Raw genomic sequence first — 25,023 nt, 5'->3', positions numbered from 1 at the left:
TTGTTGGCTTATGTGAGACTTATTTTGTTATCAAATGTTTATGTATTATGCTGTATGTTTTTAAAATAAATTCTCAATAAAAAGTACAGTAAACATACATATACTATATGTCAGTGTATATAACAACCAGAATACATATACTCAGGATATCCCTCTGCTGGGCTAAAGCTTTATCTCCATTTCAGGAGAAGGTTTGGAGCTTATGGCACGCTGTACTAATGCTAGTGGGTGCAAATACATGTGGCAGATTTTCGTCCCACACACTTGTTTGAACCCACAACCTTCGGTTAAGATCATCGTGTTCTAACCATTGGTCTATTTCGGCATTCATTTCTCAATGGTTGATCTATATAGTAACTCGGTACAATTATAAGTAAACTAATTAAAATCCTCGACGTCAAATTCAAATCAATGATAAACTTATCAGCTTTTAATTTCTTGTTTTCATCATTATCATCGTTCTTTTTTACAAGCTTATATTTATCTTAACCTGTTAGCATGTGTGAGTCAAATCTTACCCCTGAATTTGAAACCAGTTCCACTCAACCGATGTTCATATCTGCAATTTCATACCCACTTTAATAAAACTTAATTTTATATTTTCATATTATTTAAAGATCTATTCTTCAAGTCACACAAATTTTCAACTATATTTATTATGAGATTAATTATTCATCATTTAAAACCAGCTTGGTGGAACACATACGTTCTTAGTCAAATTGTTAAGATCGTTTAAGAGTAATAATTTTGTAGGTATAAGCCAGAAATATTGCTTACACAAACACAAATATATCGCAATAAATTTTTAGATAAAAGTTGTAGAATTTCTTATCTGTGAAATAATTATAATAGTTTTTATATGGTAATTTAAAATATATGATCTACTAAATATGATACTATCTTTAAAATACAAGTAATTGAAGTAAAAATTATATACTTAGCTACATATTGTAATAATGATATGTATTATATATTATTTGCTATTACAATAACCGATTATATTACAAGTTTTCTCCTTAGCATATCTATATTTTTCAATAGCAAAATTCGACCACTGAGCGAACACTAGTACTCATAATAGTGGCAAGTAACTCTGAGCTACCGTTTTACATTAATTGGTTTTCGGCTTTGGTAACGGAGCCGTCGCAAAGTCAAGGGTTTCACCGAGCGATTCATTAGTGTGCTGAAGTGGACCACAGAAATTTTAATTGCCGCTACCATAAAAAAGTACATTGCAGTTTTATTCAAATTCGGCGCACATTATTACTTTCATGTTATATAATAGTTCTTACGTCAAAGCTAATTGACCAGTTTGTATTTATTGTTTATAGTTTTACTCGTATATTTTTTTTTATACAGTAACAACCTGTAAATGTCCCACTGCTGGGCTAAGGCCTCCTTTCCCTTTTTTGAGGAGAAGGTTTGGAGCTTATTCCACCACGCTGCTCCAGTGCGGGTTGGTGGAATACACATGTGGTAGAATTTCGATGAAATTAGACACATGCAGGTTTCCTCACGATGTTTTCCTTCACCGAAAAGCACGAGATGAATTATAAACAGAAATTAAGCACATGTAAATTCAGAGATGCTTGCCCGGGTTTGAACCCACGTTCATCGGTTAAGATTCACGCGTTCTTACCACTGGGCCATTTCGACTTTTTTTTATAATTCAAATATATTATAAGAGTTTGTCGTTCTTTTTAAGTTGTGGTTTCTTTATTCCGTGTAATCCTTTTCTCTTAATCGTTTTTTTATTCTGCTCTGTATCGAGAAATGAGTCTAAGCGTGTGACTAATGGTCTGCGGTCGAGTCGAATCGTGAGAGCTATGATTCTACATTGCAGATAATACTATTTACTGCTCTAAAACTCAGTGTAATTTAATGTTATAATCTTTTATATTTAATACTAGCTTCTATACATAGTTTTATGATCTTAACTATAACGACAGTAAAATCAGAAGCCAGAACGTGCTAAAACGTTTTGTCTACGAGTTCATCGCTCTATCAAGAGAGCAATTTACTTAATTTTGGCCTCGTGTTTTCTGTTTTATACACGTATTCAGTTTAAAGAAAGCTTAAATTTAAAGGTGTGGATCGTTTCAAAGCTTGTTAGTTGAAAGATTCAGTTAAACAAGTATGACGGTAACGTGCGTAGGTAAAAATAGTTCATCATATGCCCTTACTAGTTTAGTATTGATGGTCGTGTACAGACATGCCTCTTCATTTATCTGTCTGCCTGCTTGCAGTTCTGTTACACTCGTTACGGGTATGTCTATTACAGTGAGGGGGACACGTTTGTAATGAGAGGAGCAGTTCAGGTGATGTACATTTTGCTGCTGTTTTACTCTTTTTTGTTTTTACCATTCTTAGGATATTTATATTTACATTATTTTTACGCCATTTTTTTATAGTACTTAAAATAACAATATTTCAGTTTAATTATATTTTCTTTAGATATAAATCTGTCTATACTAATAAATGATGTGAATTTTTTTAATGCTTAACTGAAAAACCTACTAAACCAATATACATAAAAATTATACCATATAATGCAGCGCATTTCGGATGTTTCAGCATATGCTATTACATACTATAATTGTAAAGAGCTTCGCTTTAAATTTAGTCTATTGACGTGACATGCGTGATTATTATATTTTTAATTTAAATAAATAGTATTAATTGTGGTATTTATTATACAGGTACTATATAAAAGCGCTATGAATATTAATTTTCATGTCCCTGCGCTGTTGACATCGACAGAGGTGTCGTCGCATGTTGGGCGTGCTCACTCATACACATAATTATTATTTGCTTTTCGTGCACGGGAGCGGCTTGATTTACCGTCCCACTCTCACTTCGGACAGAGGGCTTAAATTAGTGCTGTGTCGGTTGTCACACGATATTTTATTTTCCTCCTCCCGTCTGCCCTCGGGCGCACTTCGCTTAAAATCTCCATTCTTACTCCGTCACGAGTTATTTATAAAGACGCCTTATATAGACAACTGTCTTAACGTTCGACATTATATCGTTGATCTCGCTAAACTTAATCGTCTGGAGTACCACGTCTTACGCGTGAGGGCTTATAAAATATTTATAATATATAATTTAAACCTGTTTGATACATCCTGTTTTGCCTTTGAAACTGTTTTAACTAAGTTAGAAATGACATTGGAGAAGCTAGAAAAAAGATACGTTGACAAGATTAATGATGTAGACCGATTGGCCAGCAGCGGTGTGGGGCCACATCAAAAGTGTCGACTTGTCGAGGGTGATGGACACCGATGTCCTCCTGACGATGTGCAGATTGTATTTAATTTATAAATTACAGCGACAGCTAGGTCAATGTAATCGATTTGTCCTTAGGACTAAATTAGCGTAGTCATTGAGTAATGAGGAAATCGAAATCGAACCATTTTTTATATTGGAATTAGACTTTTTATGTTTTTAATTCGATTTGATCTTGCAAGACTTAATGTTTAAGTGTAAATATAAATGGTATTTATTACTAATATAAATCTGCTCTGAATTAAAAAAGTGAATTACAGCGTTTACTTCATTTTCTTTCCACGAAAACCACATCTCCTATCGAATGTCACCCATACTTCAAACTGTATTTGTTTCTTAATTCAATCAATTTGACAGCGCTTTGTATTCGCTATCATATTATATTTACCATAATCCTTCCAATGCAAAATAAAATACAATATTATCGGTAGTTGTGAATAGAAAGCGCATAGAAATAACATTGAGCGCAAAAAAGGACGTGTAAGGGACTCGAGGTTGAAATTTAAAATTTTGGTAGATTTAGAAGTGTTCTTAAATTACATGCTTAGTTGTAAAATAAACATTAAGGGACAACAGGGAAATTCTTCAATACTCAATGAATCAGTTTTAGGGATTGCTTTAAAAACTTAACAGACTGAGTAATCTCATCTCAGTGATCTTCAAATTAATCTTTATATTATTACAGCATTTCAAATGATGCACATAATAATGGTCCCATGGATACATACAACTTATGATGACATCAACTCGTCTATTTCACTTGATTGATATGCTAAACGAATACACGTCGGTGACAATATCAACGTTAAAAACTTCCCTTGCTATTCTCTTTACAACAATATTCGCAAACAATTCACAGGAATGGGACAATGAAAATATTTTCTACATATTTATTTAATGTTCAATTTTGATTTAAGAAACATTGTTTTGACGTTATCATTAATAAAGCGCTAGTGATAAACAATAGCGCTGGCGAGGCACGTACTAGGATGATGTAAGCGGCGATTTCCTGCGGGCTCCGTCGGCTACGAGCGCTGGAGACGCATGTGGCGTGTGCTTGCCTGTTAATTATCCTCGCTGACGTCACCCGCGGGAGCGTAACTCCATCGCCATTACCGGGGGCCCTCGCGCGGAAACGACAACGTCCGACGCTTTCTCTGCCACGTTTTAATAAATTGCATATACCATACCGTTACTGTCCTTCAAGGTCGTTACAGATGCGGACCGATGTTTAATTTGAAAATAGAAATGAGAAAGTTCCTCATTCAAATCGTATATAATCATTTTTAAAAGCGCACAGTAAACAGCAGAGTCAGGCAGCGATCGTATCTGATAAAGTAAGCGTGGTTCAGGCGCGTCGTTAAGCGTGACTCATCTTAATGGTAGCAATTATGGCAGAGCGGTACAGTGATGGCGCTCAAGAACATGCCATGTGCAACACGACTTGGATAACATCAAATTGCAGTTTATATTCATTTTTGGTACACATTTTTATTTAATATCAATTAATAAAAATATCCACAAACATCAAATGGAGAGATATCACCCGACACGTGTGAGATTGTCATTAATCAACCGAGGTTATTTTTAAGTTTTGACAACTTTCAAGGTCGATATCTGATTGTTGTTTCCGTACAATTGTCTACTGATTTGTAATGCAGAAGGAAATCTCTTTTCAACCTGTTAACTAATGAGGTCGGACAATATCGTAAGAAACGACACAAAAACTTATCGTTGGTACAACTGACTAGTTACTAATTGCTTGAAAATTCTAGATTTTTCTGTAATTGTTGTTTTTATAGAAATATAAATTATTTAATGTTTCGTAATCTCGACTTCATTATATTTTCAATTCAATTAAAATGGTTGAAAAATTGTAATTTAAAATCCGACTGTAAAAATTAGCAAGTCAAAATCGTAGTACGAGATGACAACTATCTACCATCAGAAAGTGGGAAACTATAGTAAAAAATCTCTTTCCATTTTTTTATTCGGACCAAAAGAATTTACATGTCGAGAGGGCAGAAGCGTCGTTATACTTTACAGAACAGATTCGCTACCTATTGCTTTTAAATGCCACGAGCTTACAGACTGTGAAAGGATCCGTAGACCCTGTGTTAAATGCCATCGCGATGCTATTTTGGATTTTATTAGAACCGCCTTTCCATTTACGTCTGGCATCTCCAGTTGGTTGTTACAACATTTAAAGTTAAACTTAACTCTAGCTTTATATACAACTGTCACCGGTTTATGATTTTTTATAAATGTATTAAATATAAATAGGTGTATATTCCATTTTGAATTGTCAGATTTAAATATTTTCACTGAACTTCTACCACGGGACTTTGGTTTGCTAAAGTTGATAAAAAACAAAATGGATTTTATTTCCTTTATGTATAAATACAGCTAAGATTGTTAGATACAAGATATTATTATATAAACAAATAAATGTATTGAATATAATTTGTAATATTTTACAACGTGTTTAAAAGAATCTCAAAGCTGACAAGCGGAATCGTAGGAATGTTTAATCTTAAGAAGTCAACTTACTCTAGCGCTCAGCATATGTATGTCTGTTGAATTCTAAAAGCGTATTATAGAATGGTAGACACGTACGGTGGGCTGCACATTATTAATCAATAACTTTCCTTATTTTAAACCTTATGCTTCATGTATTAAGATATTCTAATAATCAAAAGTAAATCTTTTAGAGGCGGTATACATTAAACGAAGTCATGCTCTTTTCTAATCTAATAGCAATTACTAGTAGACCTTTCTCTAAATAAAGACAGTGAAGACATATCGTACGTTCTTCTTATTAGAAACAAATTAATTACAAACGCAGATAACATTCTAGGTGTTCGTTTTTTGCAACAAATAATTATTAATCAAGCTTTATTACTTAGACGAGAAATAGATAATATTCTGGAGTTCGAACTCTTTCACTTTAGAATACCAATCTCTTTTTTTAAAGAATTGAATTTAAAAGTCCAAAAGATTCATGAATAATATGAATTATTTAAATAACAATCAGGAATTTACTCTCTCTCATTTTCATCGTGATGTATACGTTCTCTTGAAACAATAGACCAATAACACTCCTCGTTCATTTAGATTTATCTTAGTTTCAAAATATATCAATTGTTGCTTTTACTCAATTCAATAGGTTCCATTAAAGGTATTTATCATTGCTTGAGGATGTATGGTATTGTGGTGCTTGAAATAGCTGTCATTAAGATGTTTATCTCATCAGTCGTGGAACGACGCGGCACTATGACTACGATTGCGTTCCCGCTGATATATCAAGTCCTCCTACACGAGGTTCTTTAGTTGGAGCTAGTCGGGCTATTGATTAGGCCGTTGTGCGCGATACGTCTTATTGCATTCCACACTTTGTAACTTGTTAACACAATTTGCATAGCTTTAGCGTGATCGTAAAGCTGAAGACCAAAAGTCTTTTTTATTATTATTCAGAAATCAAATTTTTTAGTCTTCTATAAAACGTTTTCAGAAACATTATTTTAGAAATCTTACATATTCTAGCTTAAATTAAACATTTAACATATCGCTGTACTTAATTGCTATTTTTATCTTATATTATTATTAAATTAAATGAATATACTCTAGTATATACTATTATTATTATTATTGATATAATAAAAACAATGCGAGTTTGCTCCTTAAGGGATGTATTTTATGTGGGCCGAATGCAGAAAAGGCTTGGTTATAAATAGAATTGCACGAGTTGCATGACCCAAACTGGTTCCTATTCCGAGTCTGCCTACGCGCTCGCCATCCTCCTGACCCGTAGCATTACCCTCTGATTCATTTTCAGCATCTGCATTACGCCCACATTCATATGGTCGTTTTCAAAGTACTAAATAGTAATTTGTTAAAGCTTATAAAAGTAGCTCTGTAGGCGTATTGTAAAATGGAATGTTATTATTGAAATGCGAATTATACAATGTTTAACTTAGGTATCGTAATCTTTCATTAACTGGAAGTGAGAACTGGAAGTCGATAGCATTTAGTTGTGTCTAGTGTCGTTTCTATAATTGGAAACTTTACTGCGACTAGTTCTCACGCTAAAAGTCTAACAAACTTTAGAGAGTCTTATTCTACTGTGTTAATAAATTCCGCGAACTAAGCGATGCTCGTCTTTGACTATTCCATTTTGTATACATGTTTAAATCGTTTTCTTTAATTTAAATTGCTTGATTTAATTTTAAATATAGAAATTAAATAAAGCAAATAAATTTCTGAAAACGCGTTACATATTATAAAATATATTCCAGTATTGAACATAAAACAATCTACGTAAAATGAGCGACGTTATTGAAAACGTGTAAACTTTTTAGCGATGATTATTTTTTTACCATCAGTATATTTATGCGCGAGAAGGTAAGCAATGAAACACGCTTCGCTAACGGCGACCGCCCCTTACCATATTTTTTATTTTCTTAGCCATATGTAAAGTCAAGTGCCGTAGACTTTAATGTAGGAACTTTTGCGCTTATATATTTCCAAGAAATTGACTGAAGTTGCGTATGTGATTCCAAACATGGTAACGATTTTACAGATTTAGCATTACCAGTTGGGCAGCTTTCGGAAGAGTTTTTGTCCAAGAAGGGTTGCTTATGTATTGCGCAATACAAAACATTGTCTGCTGTATAATTGCAATTACGTTTGATTTATGTTATGGGAGAGTTATAGTAATGGTTCTGATGGATGTAGACTCATAAAGATAAATATTTATTAGTATGAAAAGATACAAAATCGTTTCATATTAATTACTGTACCCTCACAGTCTTTAATAGGCGTAACCGATAAAGTAGAACAGTTCTCGCTTCATCTATTTACAATATTATCATTTTAATGGTAAATAATATTTGCTTAACTACGAAGCGCTCTTAACCAAATGTTCGTTTGTTTATTGCATAAACAATTTCAATTTGTTTTATGTTCAATATTGGTATATTGAACATAAAACGTATCAATTCTTCTCGTGCAACCATTTGCCCTGACAAGAATTTTAAGCACTCGATGACTCGCTTTATATTTCATGATCTTTAACCGACCTAAGGATATTACCAACGACAACGATTCTCGCGAAATGTACAGAAATAAACGTCCCCCTACCGCTCTCGATCCGATAATTCCGTCAGTACACCACCATTGCACCTCGCAGCTGGAGTTTTCGTGTCAGTTTTATTTATTCCATTTCAGGCAAGCTCTTCATACGAAGCGCATCAAATTTTATAACTGCTTTATTTCTGTTCGCACGTATGAAGTGTGTCGAGAGAGAGATTTTCTTTTGAAACCAGATAGTTATGATCAGTGTCGGCTTACGATCGCGTTTCTGTTTCTATTTTACTTTTAATAGCCTTCTCTTGAGGTATGTTTGTCATACGACTAATAATCGCATTGTCATAACAATCACAAACTAAATGAATCATTTTATAAAAACCTGTTTGCTTATGTAATTTATTTTTTTCCTTATTACTTTTTACAGCTATTAGTTTTATATATAACAGTGAAAGGAAATGAAGTATTATCTAGATTAGATTAGTAGTAAATATTTCTTATGAGTCAAAAACTGGTGCTTGCTAGTTCAAAAATCAAGAAACTTTATTAAAAGACTAAATAATGACAATTCTTTGGAGAAATTATAACAGGACAGTCCTTTCGAAGGTATGTTCATTTCTTAAATTTATACAATATATAGTATTTTGAATTCAATTATTCAAGTAAAAAAAATGTTTTATAAAAAATCGTTACGGACCTAAGTACATTCAATAAATTTAATACTTCGTTTTTTTTTTTTTTTAATTAGCAGGTAACGTCAAAATATTTGATCAGCGTTCACTTAATTCCCCGACAACCGGTATATATGCAATCGCGTAGGTTGATAAGAGCTCGTTACACCGTTGGCCGCGCAAAACCTACACGAGCAGAGTCCTTATAACTGATATTGATCGATATTACGGTTGATACGCTGGTATTAAAAACTTCATCAAGTTGTATTATTTTATTCCCTACATAACACAGATACAGACAATTTGTTAGGTTAGTCTTCCATATTATTAGTCTTGTTTCGTATTTTTATTCTTGTTTATTTTGTCTATGTTCTTTATATAATATAAAGATGGATGAGGATTACCCGATCCAAGAATCCCGAATTTTATATAATATTACACTATGATAAATTTGGATGCGGGCAGCGAAAGACCGGCCAAAATTGAAATCCTTGGAGGAGGCCTTTGTTCAGCAGTGGACGTCTTTCGGTTGGGATGATGATAATGATAATTTTCTCAAGAAATAGTAAATTTGTTATTAGATACATTAGGATATCCTTCAGGAATATATCTAACAAAAACAATAAGTATTTGAAGACAGAAATTGAAAATTAAACATGTTTACAGGTTTTATTTAGTAAAACATAATGTTAATGCCTCGTTGGTCTAGTGGCTTGATGTAAGGCCGCAGATCCGGAGGTCCTTAGTTCAATTTCCAGGTCGGGTCAATAAAAAGTTATTGAATTTTTCTGTCAGAAAATTCTTAGTAGCAGCCCGGAGTCTGGAAGTGTGTACACTCCCGTGCTTCGGAAAGCACGTAAAGCCGTTGGTCCGTCGCACTGAACTCTTTCCGGTCGTGATGGATTGCCTTGCCATCCCATCGGATGACCTGTGTTGCGCACACACTTGTGCACTATAATATCTCCTGCGTAGTTGGCTAATCTGTCTTGAAATTGGCCACCGTGGCCGAAATCGGTCTAGAGGATATTTTTATTATTTACATAACATTAAATTTAATTACAAAATAAATATATAGTAGAATGTAAAAATGTGCAGAAATTTTATCTCGAAGTAGAATGCTATTAAAATTATCGGTTGTATCGCTCGCAGGAGGTGAACAACCTCGTCTTTGTTTAATGTAGACGCCAAATAATTCACCGGTAATTACTTTATTGCACGTGGAATATAATGTAACTGTTTCTCAACTTTCCTCTCATTGCATTAGATTATTTCCTCTTGCGATCCCATTAATAGAGTAAATGCATTATATAAAACAAGTCTTGATGGATTTTAATTGAGATTTTTATTTACCATTTAACTTTTATTCGATTGTGACTGTCGGAGAAAGGTAAACATGGTTTTGAGTTCCACTTAGTTGTTTGTTCTTGAGAAAATGTTATAATTGCCTTAATTTTAATTAATAATTATTATTGATAATTAAATATAATATTTTTTACATTCATCATTTTTTTAGTACACACCTTGTTAATTTTATTACTTTTGGCGACTTCACAAAAAAGCAAAGGATAGAAAACTAGAAACAGAATTCGATATCGTCACCGATATTGTTTGATAGTTTTTTGTTAAATTACGTGATTTCTGGAAGTCACTTTTTATTCCACAATAAGGTTGAAATTCTTGTGAATTCTTCATCCTTTGACCTGCGATGTCTCACACTCACGCTTGCGCACGTATTTGATACGTATTGAGATATTGTTGATCAATGTGGTTTTGTTATTATTGCATAAATATTTCATATTTAATGACAAATTATCTGCTTACAAAATATATAATTATTGACATTTTTATAAATGTTTTTAAACATAAAGTTTATCTCAATTCATTCTTATCGTCATATTTTTTGGCTAACGATTTCATTTCAATTCGACTGACCTCTCGAGGTAATTGTATACTGCAGAAACACTCGATTTCTCTCGTCCTCGACCTCAGGCACGCACAGCATCAATTACTAGCCATGTGATCGAGTAACTCGTAGCTATTTGCCTCAAATATAAATCAATACGAATACTTTGTTCGTTAGACGTTGTCTATGGAAATAAAACTTAATGAAATTATCACGACTACAATATTATATTTGTTATTATTAGAAGTATATGTATTTTCATTCTTCCGCATGCTATAGACGAAATTTTAGCCTGTAGAGTTTATCGTCACGTATATATAATTTTGCGAAAATTATCATGAATATCCGCGATTATTGACTTTTCGCAAAATATATGCGTCTGTAAAAATTTTGTATAAGTACAAATATGTCATGTAAAATGTATAAAAATTTGTTAATGTAATATGGCAATAGACGTTAATTGAATCTTGTATTTAATTAATAAGAAAAATATCCGTCAATTGATTTTGTCTCCATGCCATTTAATCACGATGACGTGGGTAGTACGATACCACATGCGACTAAGCGCTTTAGACATCATTCGCATAGTTGAACTTTATGTTATGAAAACACTTCATAAATTCTCACGCTCTCATGTAGGATATTTTTTATTCATTTTTATTTGTTTATATCGTTTAGTTTTTTATTAAATACTCAGCATCTTAATCAATTTTATTTATTATCACTTACATATTTTAATAATAACTCACGCGCTAAGAATTTATAGCTTTTTTTTAAAATTAATATTAATACTTACCTAACTTCCTCTTTTAATTACATTTCGAATAAAAAAAAATAAGTTTAGTCATCATATTATTAATATATTTTTATTATAAAAAACTCTGAAAGTTAATTGTATTCACAAATAATACTTATCAAAATCTTAATTAGTTGCTTGTTACTAATGAATATAGTATAACGTTAAAATTGCGCAAATTTTAAGTGGAACTAATTCACTTTATAGTGTTGCTAGCAAACATTTATAAATTCTAACGTGCAAAGTTTTTACTTTATAACCTTGAAGCGAGTATCAGTACCAAAACTCGTTTGAATCAACGACTAATATATATTAAATTATTTATTGTTCCCGAGTTGTCCTAGAACAAACTGACTTCGATCTTCGATTGCTGTAGGTTTTTTTTATAGTACAGGTAGGTGGATGTGCAAATGGGCCAGCTGTTGGTAAGTGGTCACCATCGCCCATAGACATTGGCATTGTAAGAAATGATAACCATCGCTTACATCGCCAACGCGCCACCAATCTTGGGAACTAAGAATGTGCCTTTAGCCTGTAATTACACTGGCTCAATCACCCTTCAAACCGGAACACAACAATACCAAGTACGGCTGGTAGAATATCTGATGAGTGGGTACCATACCACCAGTAAAATATAAAAATAAGGTTAATATTGTTGAGTCATACATAAAATAAAAATTAAATTACCTCGTGTCCTCAGTCAAAAGTTCACATTAAAGTTTTCCTCTTGACATAGTTAAGCCAGATCTTCATTAACATATATGCAACGCTGCATAATGTTGATGACCGTTTAAAATTGTCACACAAATTTTTTCTTAGTCACGGTAAATTTCACTTACATCGTGTCTGTTTGCGAATTGCAAGAAATGTACTTTTATGGCTGTAAAATTTCGCATGAAGTTGTTTATTTATTTTTTTAATTTTTATATTTATTCAAATGGTTGAAACGTGCATTATTTCTAACTATGAAGCAATAACAATATATAGTGAACCATATCGATTATTAGTAATCTATTTAAATCTAACCCAAGCGATCAACATGTGAATCATCCCCGGTTGAGTAAAAGCATTTCGTTCAATAAGTTTCTCAACATGGGCGCCGTTGTTGCCGTTACTCAACGCTTAATAAACCAACGTACATCTTGAACTGTGTTACGATATGTAAATTGTTTAATGTAATCTAACAACCTGCCTTCATAACTCCGTTTCGCTTGATTGTACTTTATGTTTAAGTCTTGTGCTCTGTTGAACCGTGAATGAACATAATGATCATAAATGTGCACACGATTAAAATTGAGACATTGATGCGTAATGAACCGTATCAATCGTTGGCGCATACGTTTTCTTACTTGTTATACATATGAATATAGGAATGCGCCAACTTTTTCAACATATAATTTTACAATATAATTAACATAAAACTACTGAAGATGCATAATACTCATCACTAAATAGTGGTAAATTATATAGGTATATAAACACATTCTATTAATTAAATATAAATATTACATAATTTTATGTAACATATTAAACAATTACGAAAGTAATTACTTAACTATTTGATTAAAAACAAGAACTATAAAACAAAAGAAGCTGAAATAATTTAAATATATAGCATCGATGAATAAGTCAACATATCTTACATGAGTAGTTTCCGGAGTGGAGTTGCGAAGAAATTCAAAGAAAGTTAAGACTTATGCGTATTTAATTCGAATGACTAACGGAATATTGTATTTGATTCTTTCTGTGAAGTGATTTTCAATACATTTGTAATGATAGTATAACATAGAATTCCACTTATCGTTTTTCTAATGTAAAAGTGTTGAGTATGTTATTCGTGTCAAATATATATTTAAGCAATGATCGGGTTGAAATTAAATGCGAGAAATCCCGGCGATGAGTAGCCGGTTTTGGTGAGTGTCATTAATCGTGTCAATTGTAAACAAGCCCGTATGACGGCGCCGGGTGTGAGTCATACAATCGCGATGTGGGCCGGCGCGGGGCATTGTGCCGACTCGAGGCTTCGAAGTGCTGGGTAGTGTGGGGCGCTTCATTGTATGATTGTATGTAAAGGAGGCGCGGGCGCCTCCGACGCCGACGCAGATATCCTCGAGAAAGCGACGACCATCGCAACCTACTTACAGTTTACCATTACATCGAAATATGATCAAGAATATTTTATGCACGGTAATTTGTTGCTTTGTCAAGTCAAATTAAGAGTAGAAATATTTTCATTCCCGTTAATTAACTCTTAGTTTCGTAAATGATAAATTTCGTTGAATTGGAAAGTAAAATTCGTTGGTGAATGAAACAATTTAGTCAGACTAAGAATTTTGTTAATTATATATTCATATTTTACATATATTTCATCAAATCAGGGTATCTTTATTGTATAGAAAATGTAAAAGTATTTTAATCGAATACAATTTCTTTATCGACCATAAACAATGAATTGTTGAAGGAATTGTTGGTGTTCTCCGACAATACAGACACGCTTGTTTGTGGAAGTTTATCTTCTTACTCGGCTCATTCCCTCACGATTACTGTCGTGAGGAAGCACTCCGCAGATTCACGACATGATAGTTCACCATATTTGGTAAATCGATTGTAACTATAGTCTACTTGAAATCACCTGTAGACGTAGGAACTTACTTCCACTTGACAATTACTTCTTTGTTGAGTTTATATAATAATATAATAATATTTGTTCATAAAAAAACAACTATATATTTTAAAACATTTTTAACAACAAACTTTTATTTAAGTCATGATTATCAGTATGCTAAATAGTATTATCACCAACTGCAAAATTTTAGCTTTATTGATTGGGTGGAACTGGTTTAAAATGTAGTGCGAAATTTGTCCCACACATACTAACAGTTGAAGTTATAAAAGCTTGTTTAATATTTAACTAAAGTTCAGAATTCAATTTTTTTTAAACCTCATTTCTTGTATAGTGACAGATTTTTGTATTAATAAGTCGTAGTGTGATTTGTTAGATTGTTCTTAAAGCTATTTCATGATCGTATTTTATCCAGGACATTAGGTATTACAACGATCAACTCATTAACATAGGAATTTCTTTGGTTATACAATTTTATGTAATAATTAAATTCTTATCAAGTATTACGAATATACGTTATAACATGCATTTGTTAATCACGTCTGAAGTCATCGGGAATTCTAATTTGAATATGAAACTGGTTATAGTGTTATTTTACATTTTATATGAAATGTTTTTTAAAGTAGTGAATTTATAGGATTGTATTCATATAGGCGAATCAGAGGTACCCTTGACCCGGCGTGGGACTGGAAACGCATATGTACATATTCTTGCAAGGAGGTCATCAACCGCAACGACGATTTGTCTTATAAGAATAAACATTGTTATTTTGTAAGAAAAATCACAAATGCAATACTCGTTATAAAGGAAATTCATTAACAATACCTAGTACCAGTACAATGTTCCTAGTACAATGCATACATACTACCATAACATATTCTATTTCTACTTCAGATCGGCATGTACCACATTAATTACGTCATATAAAAGGCAGTTTGACTTTATAATAGAATATTATATTCGGTATCGAATACTTTATAATTATATATTTATAAACAACTTTATAATAATTAGTATTATCTAAAAATAGCACGAAACGTGTAATGCAGTCGAATTGGGCGCTCATTCACCTTGAATAATATCACATCATGTCTGACGCAAGCTGCTGAAATATTGAAGACTGAATCACTTTTCAAATCGACTTTCGCACTGTAAACCGTCTATCCGGCAATTGATAAATAGTTAATCGGATATGTCGTATATTCGGAAATAGCAATTCTGATTGATCTCCGGGTGAGAGGGCGGGTTGAGCAAATCAAATACACTGCGCAGCGCCGGCCGTCGAGCGCGTGATGGTAATCGGGATTGCAATTACCGGACTTGCTAGCTGTTTATCGGACGGTATAAATGAACGTGAATAGTAATTACTGCTCTAATTTATGAAAGCGTAACACAGAAAGCAAAGACGTTACGACAGATATTTGTTGAATTAACAATTCGAGCGTACTGCATTTTTTATGCAGATTCAGCGCGCGGTGTGTGTAAATGAATGTACGATCATGCAATCTGTTTTAAAGCAGGTTTTCTTGTCTGCATAGCAGATGTTTTTAACAGCCTAAAATACATATACTTACACATTTTAAGTTCATATGTAAGTTATAAATACAATTAAAAATAACAATAAATGGTACTACTGATATAAGATCATCTATGAGGTTTTACAAAAACACACTTTTCATTACTTTTACCATAATTATCTTAATAATTGGGAAAAACATAATGTGAAATGTGATGGATGGGGGGCTAATGTCTATCTCATAATCCAATCATCCGTCAATCAATATCGATGGAATTTACTGATGCTTTCATGGGCGTGCTCTGAACCTATATAGCCTAAGTCTCGTTTTCAGTCAAAATATAAACGACCTTATCGACAATGTTTTAATATTAATTTTATTTATATGTAATTTCATCTCAGCGCCCTCACAATGGACGACTCGCATTGGAAAAAAATATGCTGCATACTGTGTAGGTTCTGCTCTAATTTTACCGATCCAGGACTTAAATATTTCAGCACCTCTCTATTCAGTAAACAAGAGTGAGTTAGAATTAGCTTAGTATGACGTGATGGCTCGTTCGCAATAAGCCACTGCATGAATCATGTATGAGAGTATGACACACAGATAGCCTCTGTGGCGTTCGTGTGAATTATATCTATGGAGCTATAATTTCGATTCGTCTAGCAAGTGAGGTCGCTGGCCGTGACACGTGATCGATGTTTTCACCCTGAATACTGGGAGTGAATCTGATAGTGATTATTATTAATTAAACCATCTCGATACAGCGTGCTAACCACGCATTCTAAGATACTTGTTATCGGAGTTTTTATTATATTACCTATTAAAATGAAATTAGTTTACTTTGATTATCATATCTTTTTACAAGAAATATTCAGTATGTTATTTTTAATTATTTTGTTTCATTAAAAATAATTGCAAATACGTATTGTATGCAAATAAGTATTAGGAAATATGCTTAGAAGGACACTTTCAAATGACGATGGTAATGGGTAGGTAGTGTATTCTGGCAGATTTAGTTATTGATTTTTTATTAAAGTATTTGTATATTTAAAGAGATAAAATTGTCAAAAACTTTAAGTATACATTCTACATCCATACAAGTTGATATGATTCATATAATATGACAAAAGTACATTACGATATGAAATAAATTTGCAGTGTTTAACCAGGTCGTTGATACCACTCTAACTGACAACAACCTAATATAAAACGTTCTAGAGTGTTGTAAAAACTAACGATCCGTTTTCATGTGCTGATATATCTACGCCTCTGAGTGCTTTTCGTACGTCTGTATCTGATAAATGTGCAATATTGCACTCTTAGGCAATATGATTGTTTTGCAATGAAACACGCAGCGCGGCTTTTCATCGATATTTTTATTAAATGCGTAATAAAAATGGATTTTGATTATAAAGATAAGTCTGCAGGCCGAATTGATAACGACTGATAATTTTGCATATAAGCTGTTTATCAATGCGTTCGATGGAATTTTCTAGCTTATCATTAGAATTTATATCCTATAAGGATAAATTGATATTGAACTTAAAATAGTAATCCTATATATAAAAATATTTATTAAAAAAAAGGTGTTCCATTAAACTGATCTGTCAATCTCGTAAATAAATAAATTGTTTATTTTTATACACAGCTGCTGCACTAATGCATTTCAATTAAGGGTTGTCAATGGAATACATATTTCCCTCTTAAATTTTCTTTATTTTTAGTTTACAAGAAAATTTAATAGTAAAAATATTAAAATTATCTTTTTTTATAATTATGTATAAATGACATTTATATAATAAACACTACGCATGTATACATACATACATTTCGTAAAGTTATAAAAATTATTCGCACGAAATACCAAAGGTCCTAACAAAAGCTGCTATTTATTCTGACAAGAATGTAGCACTTGTTGCGTGGGTTCCAACTTTTGCATATAAAGCCGGGCGTGATTTGTCGCATAAAGACAACTCGCCCGCAACCCTGCAGGCATTGAGGCACAAGTCACAACGCATGAGCGAATTTACGATCGATGGGACAAACCGAACTCTGACTTAATTTGCATACTTTGACTAACTAACATACATAGATATTCTTTAATTGTACACAACACACAAGATAAAAATGCACAAGCACTTATACGCGTTTGTACAATAAGGCGGCAGGTGGTTCAACAAAAATATATATACTATTTATAAATACATTCAAGAAATATATACATACACATAGATATACATAAATAACATACTAAAATATATAGGAATATATAGTGATATAAAATCACTCTTCGCACTGTTATTTATCATAATAATACTTCACACGTTTTTTAAATGTATGAATCGTTTGATATTTGCGAGTGCCTCCACGTTATACGATTGCTGAAAGTATCTTTTATTAACATTTATGAACTATATTTCCAATTTTCTAGTCAAATGATTAAACTGCATCACTGATGAATTATGTTTCCCGGGATACACATTAATTTAACACGATTCTCATCTTTCACACGGTGTATTCAATTCTGCTGTAATTTGGGTCGGTTTAGTGCACTGGAAGTTGTCCATTGTGTCACATTGTTTAACTGTGAGATCAGCGAGTTAACGAAACTTTGACATTCTCTTTTAAGTGGGCAGCTAACAGCAACCAGGTTGATAATGGATGCACATAAATATTTAGAGTAACATTATTTATATATTATACTTCGTGTACTTGCAGGAGAAACCTGATTATTTTGCGGTTTTGATCGTTAAGATTGTGATATTTGCAAACATTATGTTAAGAACGCAAAGTTCAGAATATGAATAAGGTCTGTTTTATAGTGTTTCGTATTAAATTTAAGTACGTTGCTTTGAAAAGTCCAGGAAACGAACGTGCAGATGTGAATTGAAAAGCTGCAGACAGTCCAGGCAACCTTTCAATTACGCGAGAGCAATCGGATCGTCGGAGGCTTGCTGCGAGCGTTAATTAGAGAATTCCCTACAGTGCAGCATGTAACTCTTCCGTGCCCTCTGGTCCTCGCGTCCTCTTGCTAACCAATTACCGGCCACCCGGAACCTACTCGGAAAAAAGTTTGCATGCATATCGCTTTCAAGAGCTGTGTCCACGATAATGAAAAATAAAATATGGGTATTCACTTTAACGAAACTATCCTTATTATATTACTACATTTATATAGTTATCCGAATGTAATTAATCTTAATATAAATATAAAGCGAGTTTTATTTAATCTTGAAGCTATTCGAATTTATTCAGTCTGGATCTAATGGAATTACGTAACTAGATATTAGATATCTGCGAGAAAGCTCTCGGATAAGATGCCCTTTATTTGTCATGTGTCTCGTCGGTGGATAGAGGCCTCGCTCCGCAGCCGCGCAGACGGCTGAGCTTAAGTGGCCGCATCAAGTTTGTTTTCCTACGATAATGTGTCTGTAAATATCAACCCCTGCCACTTTCACATTTAATTAACACTTTACTATTCGAGTGGATATATTCCATATTAAATGTATATTGTTTGCAGCTGGCTTATATTTTCGTTGAGTATCCGCTGAAGATATTATAATTTCGGTCAATCAAACATATTGGCGTCGTATAAATTATAACAGACAGTTAAAGTAGATCTCCAGCGAGCATTTCGAACTAACTAATACAACCCACGCATACTGAAACGTGCATCGGACCTCGATTCGATATAACGGAATGGACTTTATTCAATTCTATTTAATAGCTCCTCTTTTTAAAAACAATGTGTTATTAAGTTTATAATTTGTTTTGACAATGCTACGTCCCACAATGTCAAGTTACCGTTAATATTTTACATTGTTTTTAACTCGGTATTTCTCATTATGGCTTAATAATGAAAAAATATATAATGTCGAGGCATTTATCTCTGGATCTATTAAGAACTACAGTCAGCCACACAACATCTTAGGAAGCTGTTTTGTGTGAACCCGGAACTAAACAAAACTATAATTGTACTAAGTTATACTTTATAGAAGTTGTTTATTCCTTATGGCTCAATTGCTTCATCTCATCGGCATTGTGGTCTCGACTTCAAAAGTTTTTTTTTTTATAGAATAGGAAGGCGGACGAGCTAATAAATGGTCACTAAACGCCCTTAGACAATGGCATTGTAAGAAATATCAACCATCGCTTACATAGCCAATGCGCCACCAACCTTGGGAACTAAGATTTTATGTCACCTGTGACTGTAATTACACTGGCTCAACACAACAATATCAAGTATTGCTGTTTTGCGGTAGAATATCTGATGAGTGGGTGGTACCCAGACGAGCTTGCACAAAGCCCTACCACCAGTATTCACATATACGATTCACGTATAATTAAGATTGTTAGTAATATGTATGGTATTCTTTAAAAAAATACTAACTGCCGTTTTGTTATATTTTCAACCTTCAATATTAGTATTTTCGACGTAATGTGCAGCACTTCGTAAGCTCGCTAAAAAGTAATGAGTTTAATGTTAGCGTCTGTGTAGACTTAACATGGTGGAATTTTATGTATAGTTGAATCGTAGGTCGGCTCTTTAAGTGGAGCCTGCAATGGCGGCAGGGGGTTTCTCCCCAACCTTGCTGCAGCATGAAAGCGCCAGCCTCCCTAGTCCTCGCATACATCGATCTTTCAATATTAAATTTGACGTGAACGTACATAAAATAAGCACATAAAAGTGCGTCTAATTTAATTTTTTTTAACATTATTACTTTACGTGACAGATGTAGGTCACATTGTATAAATTATTTTGTAATGCTGTCATCGCGCATGTTGCGATTATTTCATTGTATTTGTAGACTTGTTAGCTAGCCGAATTTGTTATACTTTTAAGTGAATCTTTATGAAACGCAATTAGGCTTAATTTTCGAGGTTTATTTTTTACTTTAAGAATTTACTAAACATAACTTTGAGATGAAACGTTTCTGATGAAGGTTTCCCTTTGCCACGGATATTAAATAATAAATAAAAACGCGAAAGAAAGGCTTCCATAAAATTATACTAATTAAACCTACTTTCGCGTTAATACTTCATATTAATAAAAAAATATAAATTACGATAATATTTTAAATAGAACAACGGAGAATGAAGTTCTAAGTGGATTTCATTTCATTAACTTTCAATATAAAAACCTACATATATCGTGAGGTATAATCTATAATATCGTAGACGATGCAGTAGACTGCAGCGCTGCAAGTTACACCGGGCCGGATGAACTTGCTGGAAAATTGCACTTGATCCACCTCCCGTCGCCCCCTTCCTCCTCTCTATTCTATTACAGATCTGCTGCATTTTCTCTCCCGTAATAGAATGTATAAGACATACAATGTCATTTCGTTCTAAATAGTTTAAACTTTTTGAATATTGGTATCTTTTTTTCTTATAAACAATTTAGAAACTAATTTAATATTTGGAATAAATATAAGACTAAATTCCCTGATACCATAGGAAAAAAATGTTTATCATTGGGAATTATAAATGTTACCTCGCATATAATTACACCATTCAAATATTCATCAGGTTTTTTTCTGGTACGTACCCAGACAAACTTGCACAATGTTCTACCATGAAGCATTAATCTTGCCAATTTAGTTTAGTGTCAAAATTGTGTGTAAGAAAATCAACAATTAAATAAATGTTTTTAAGTCTTAAATAAGACAAAAATTAAATTTATTTTGTGTTCAATACACATATACTTTAAAAATCGCGATCCAATGCGAAATAGGGCAGGTGTGCTCGGCTTAATATGCACCGATGCGGTGGATCGAAATCCGTTTTTGCTAGAGTTGTAGGAACAATGGCCGACGGCACATTCCATCGGTATCACCGTTAGCCGGCCTGTAGTAATCGTTGCAATCATCACCGCTCGGACAGTACCTACGTAATTTAATAGTTACATAAAGGTTTAATTCTAAATAATCGTTCCAGTTTCTCGGAGTTAACAAGTGCATCGCTTGGCATGGAATGTATGATGATGGTCAGTTAACTGTGGGTAGTAACTAAATTATCATTCGATTGTGCTGGTAACGGTGACAAGAAAAGTACATACGGATTTAAATAATGGCTAACGAATACGGATTTTGTTAATGGCTGGTAAACAGTCTAAAAACTTTTAACTTTCAAACGAACCGATAGACATACACGAGAATATTCCTATAATCCTTTTTTTCATCGGATGTGTTGAAAACAATTTTAATGGAGCTAATTAGAATTTTAATTTCGTATACATTTAGGATTATTTATTTTGAATTTAGAAGTTAATTACTATTATTTAGAAATCAATTAACATTTTTATATTGGTTCAAAAAGACTTTAACCAAAGTAACGTATACTAAACTTCGAATAGTCTATTTCAATATAAAATAATTTAAAGCTCGCCTTTCGTTTTATAAGAGACAGGACGCGGTTGGCTAGGCGCCAGACCAAACAGGGTAAAAAAGAAAAGGGCGATGGCGTTGACCGCGCCCCGAAATAGCGAGCAAAGTCAAGGCGTGTATCTATGTCTAGCGGCGAACATCGCTATCGAAAAAGCCATACAACTGGCTACCGAGGATTGTATTCCAACAGTGCCTTAAGTACACTCCCTGTTAAGGGTGTGTTTCAGTAATAACATGCAAAGAAAATTAATTATATTTTAAATTACCCATCAAATTATTTAATTTAATTATTTTAGCATAAGTTGACCTTTAACTAACATCAAAATCTCACGCTATAGTATTAAAGCATTACAAAAACCATATTTACGCAATGCGACTGCAGAATCGTAAACGAAACCATGTCGACAGTCCTTTGGAAAACGAGCGTGCCATTTTTTGTTCATATCCATCCATATAAGTCAACAATGCTGGCCAACTTTGCGACAAGTACAAAGTCGGAGTTGTGTTAATAGCTCAGAGAAAATAACGGGGTCTAAGTTAGTATCCAACGTACATAAGATGTACGCGGGTACAAACGGGACACAATAGCGGTGCGGTGACTCATGCGGCAAGCTTGAGACTGAACAAGGACATCCTCACACTGCTCGAGCTGTGGCAAATGGAAACATAAACATCGTTACTCCATATCCGTCCGCTCTATTCACCATTGTTCCGCAACAAATTGCAGACATAATAGACTTCGCAACAAACTTCGCGCTAGATGACACATTGATATTTTAAGGATAATAGCGTTGGGAAATTTCGTCTGGCGTCCGAAACGTTCTTGTCGCATTCAATGCCGCATACTTTATGTAACTAAAAACGCTAAACTAACGAAAACTATAATTGAGATTTTCTTTCTTCAGATGACTTGAAGGCGGTGCCGAAGAATTTGATAAGAATAGCAAAGAAGGAGGGCTCTGAGGACAATATTTCAATAATCGTGGTGTTCCTTAAGGACCCGCGTGATATTGTCGCCGACAACTGCCCGCCCATGGACCTTGGGTAAGGATATACAGGAATTTAGATTCATATTTACAGATTTCGCCGTGCACTTTTCAACGAAATTTGAATAGACCAATATCATTTCATTCACGGATGACCACTACGTGTAAGGGAGTTTCGTGTCAAGGACATCAGTACCATCATCAATTAGCGATACGCTTCAGCAACTCTCCACTGAAAAAACATTCCCGAGGTGTTGGTGTCAGCCAGGCAGGCGGCCTTTTGTAAAAGTCTGCCATAACAATTTCTATTCTGGCTCATATAAAAAAGATAAGGGCAAGCAAATGAAGGACTATTTAAAAAGCAACAAGTTAAAACAAGCATAGATTAGATATTATTTTATTTAAACGAATTCTACTTTATTCTTAATGTAAAAATGAAATCAATCTTCAAGAAAATATTAACAGTATATAGTTTGTTCTAAATTTATTGGCATATGAAAATATAACATGGATAATAAACAAATGTGTCATTATAACTCGGCGCGGTAAGGAAAATTACTGGATAAATTTGTCATAATTAACAAGGTTTAGTATTCAATATAAACATGAGTTGATGAATAGTTATTAATAATGATTTATAATTAGGCTGGATAACGCGGTGGTGAACGCACCACCGTTCGCCGTGGAGAATGAAGCAAGTTGCAAGATGGTGACAGCCGAGGCGGAAGGAAGAGACTGTGCCGAGGGTGGCGACAACGGTGTATCTGACAGCGACAGTGACGACCTTGGCCCAGAGACGGCAGTAGACGTCGATTTGGACATAGACGAGGACGCAGAAATGGACCATAATGAACCAGCTCCACCGACTCCACCAGCACATACGGGTAAGTTACAATGACGGCATTTTTGAAACGTTTTTCCAGAATTAGATATAATTAACTTACAGTTGACGCATCGCTTTAAATATATTCTGACATATTATAAAGATAGAATAGATAAAAAGCGATTTTAATATGATTATAATGTTTACACTAATCTGAGATATATAATCGAAATTGAACACTAAAACAAAGTAGAACTTTAAACATTTTATGATCGTAAAATGTAAAACTTTCAGATAAGTACGATAATCAGTAAATTGTTAGGTGTTACTTTAATATAATCTTTTTGTTTCATCACAATGAACAGGCACTGTCGTTATGGGTCATGGTTTACCAGATTCGGATGTTTTACCGACGAGGTTATTGCTTTGTCATTGTTCTCATTTCATTTTATTACTATCGCGAAAATTAATCTGAGTTGCTTTAACCCTATCCATGATATATACATTATTGAATATGTATTGCACACCGCAATAATATTATTATCAAATTAATTTTAATATTATTCCTAATACAAAATTACGCAATAGTATGATCTATAAATATTACATAAGTCGGCACCGAGCTTAAAATTTTAATTTGAAAAAAGTAAATAGTTTTTCATCGTTTTATAAAACATCGGGTTCGAAATGTTTGCTTTACACAAAAGTTAAGAATCTTTTATGAAATGACAACAGAGAGAATCAGCTGAGATTGAAGCGACCCTTACTTGCGTAATCTCAGCTGTGTAATTTATACTGTCTACTGTGTTTATTATTTAGTTAGTGTGAAATATTCTTTTTACTTTTACTATAAAATATGTACTTGTTACATGCTTATTATTTATATGACTATTGATTAAGTGTTACTTACCGTTCAATTTAAGGCGCGGTCTTTAGTGTATTCTG

The 25,023-nt window shown here is 33.4% G+C and overlaps 1 protein-coding gene across 2 annotated transcripts in view; it reads left to right on the top strand.

Moving 5' to 3' along the window:
- LOC126770158 (titin-like) overlaps window positions 1-25,023 on the top strand; it is a 76,252-nt gene that overhangs the window by 41,809 nt on the left and 9,420 nt on the right. For both annotated transcript variants that reach the window (XM_050489359.1, XM_050489360.1), the window contains exons 8-9: window positions 23,175-23,313; window positions 23,901-24,139. In XM_050489359.1, coding sequence (XP_050345316.1) covers window positions 23,175-23,313; window positions 23,901-24,139 — 378 coding nt within the window. The remainder of the gene's footprint in view (window positions 1-23,174; window positions 23,314-23,900; window positions 24,140-25,023) is intronic.

Source organism: Nymphalis io, chromosome 8, assembly GCF_905147045.1.
Source record: "Nymphalis io chromosome 8, ilAglIoxx1.1, whole genome shotgun sequence".
NCBI lineage: Eukaryota > Metazoa > Arthropoda > Insecta > Lepidoptera > Nymphalidae > Nymphalis > Nymphalis io.
The sequence above is the reverse complement of the archived record's forward strand: the minus strand, read 5'-3'. Positions and strand labels throughout refer to the sequence as shown.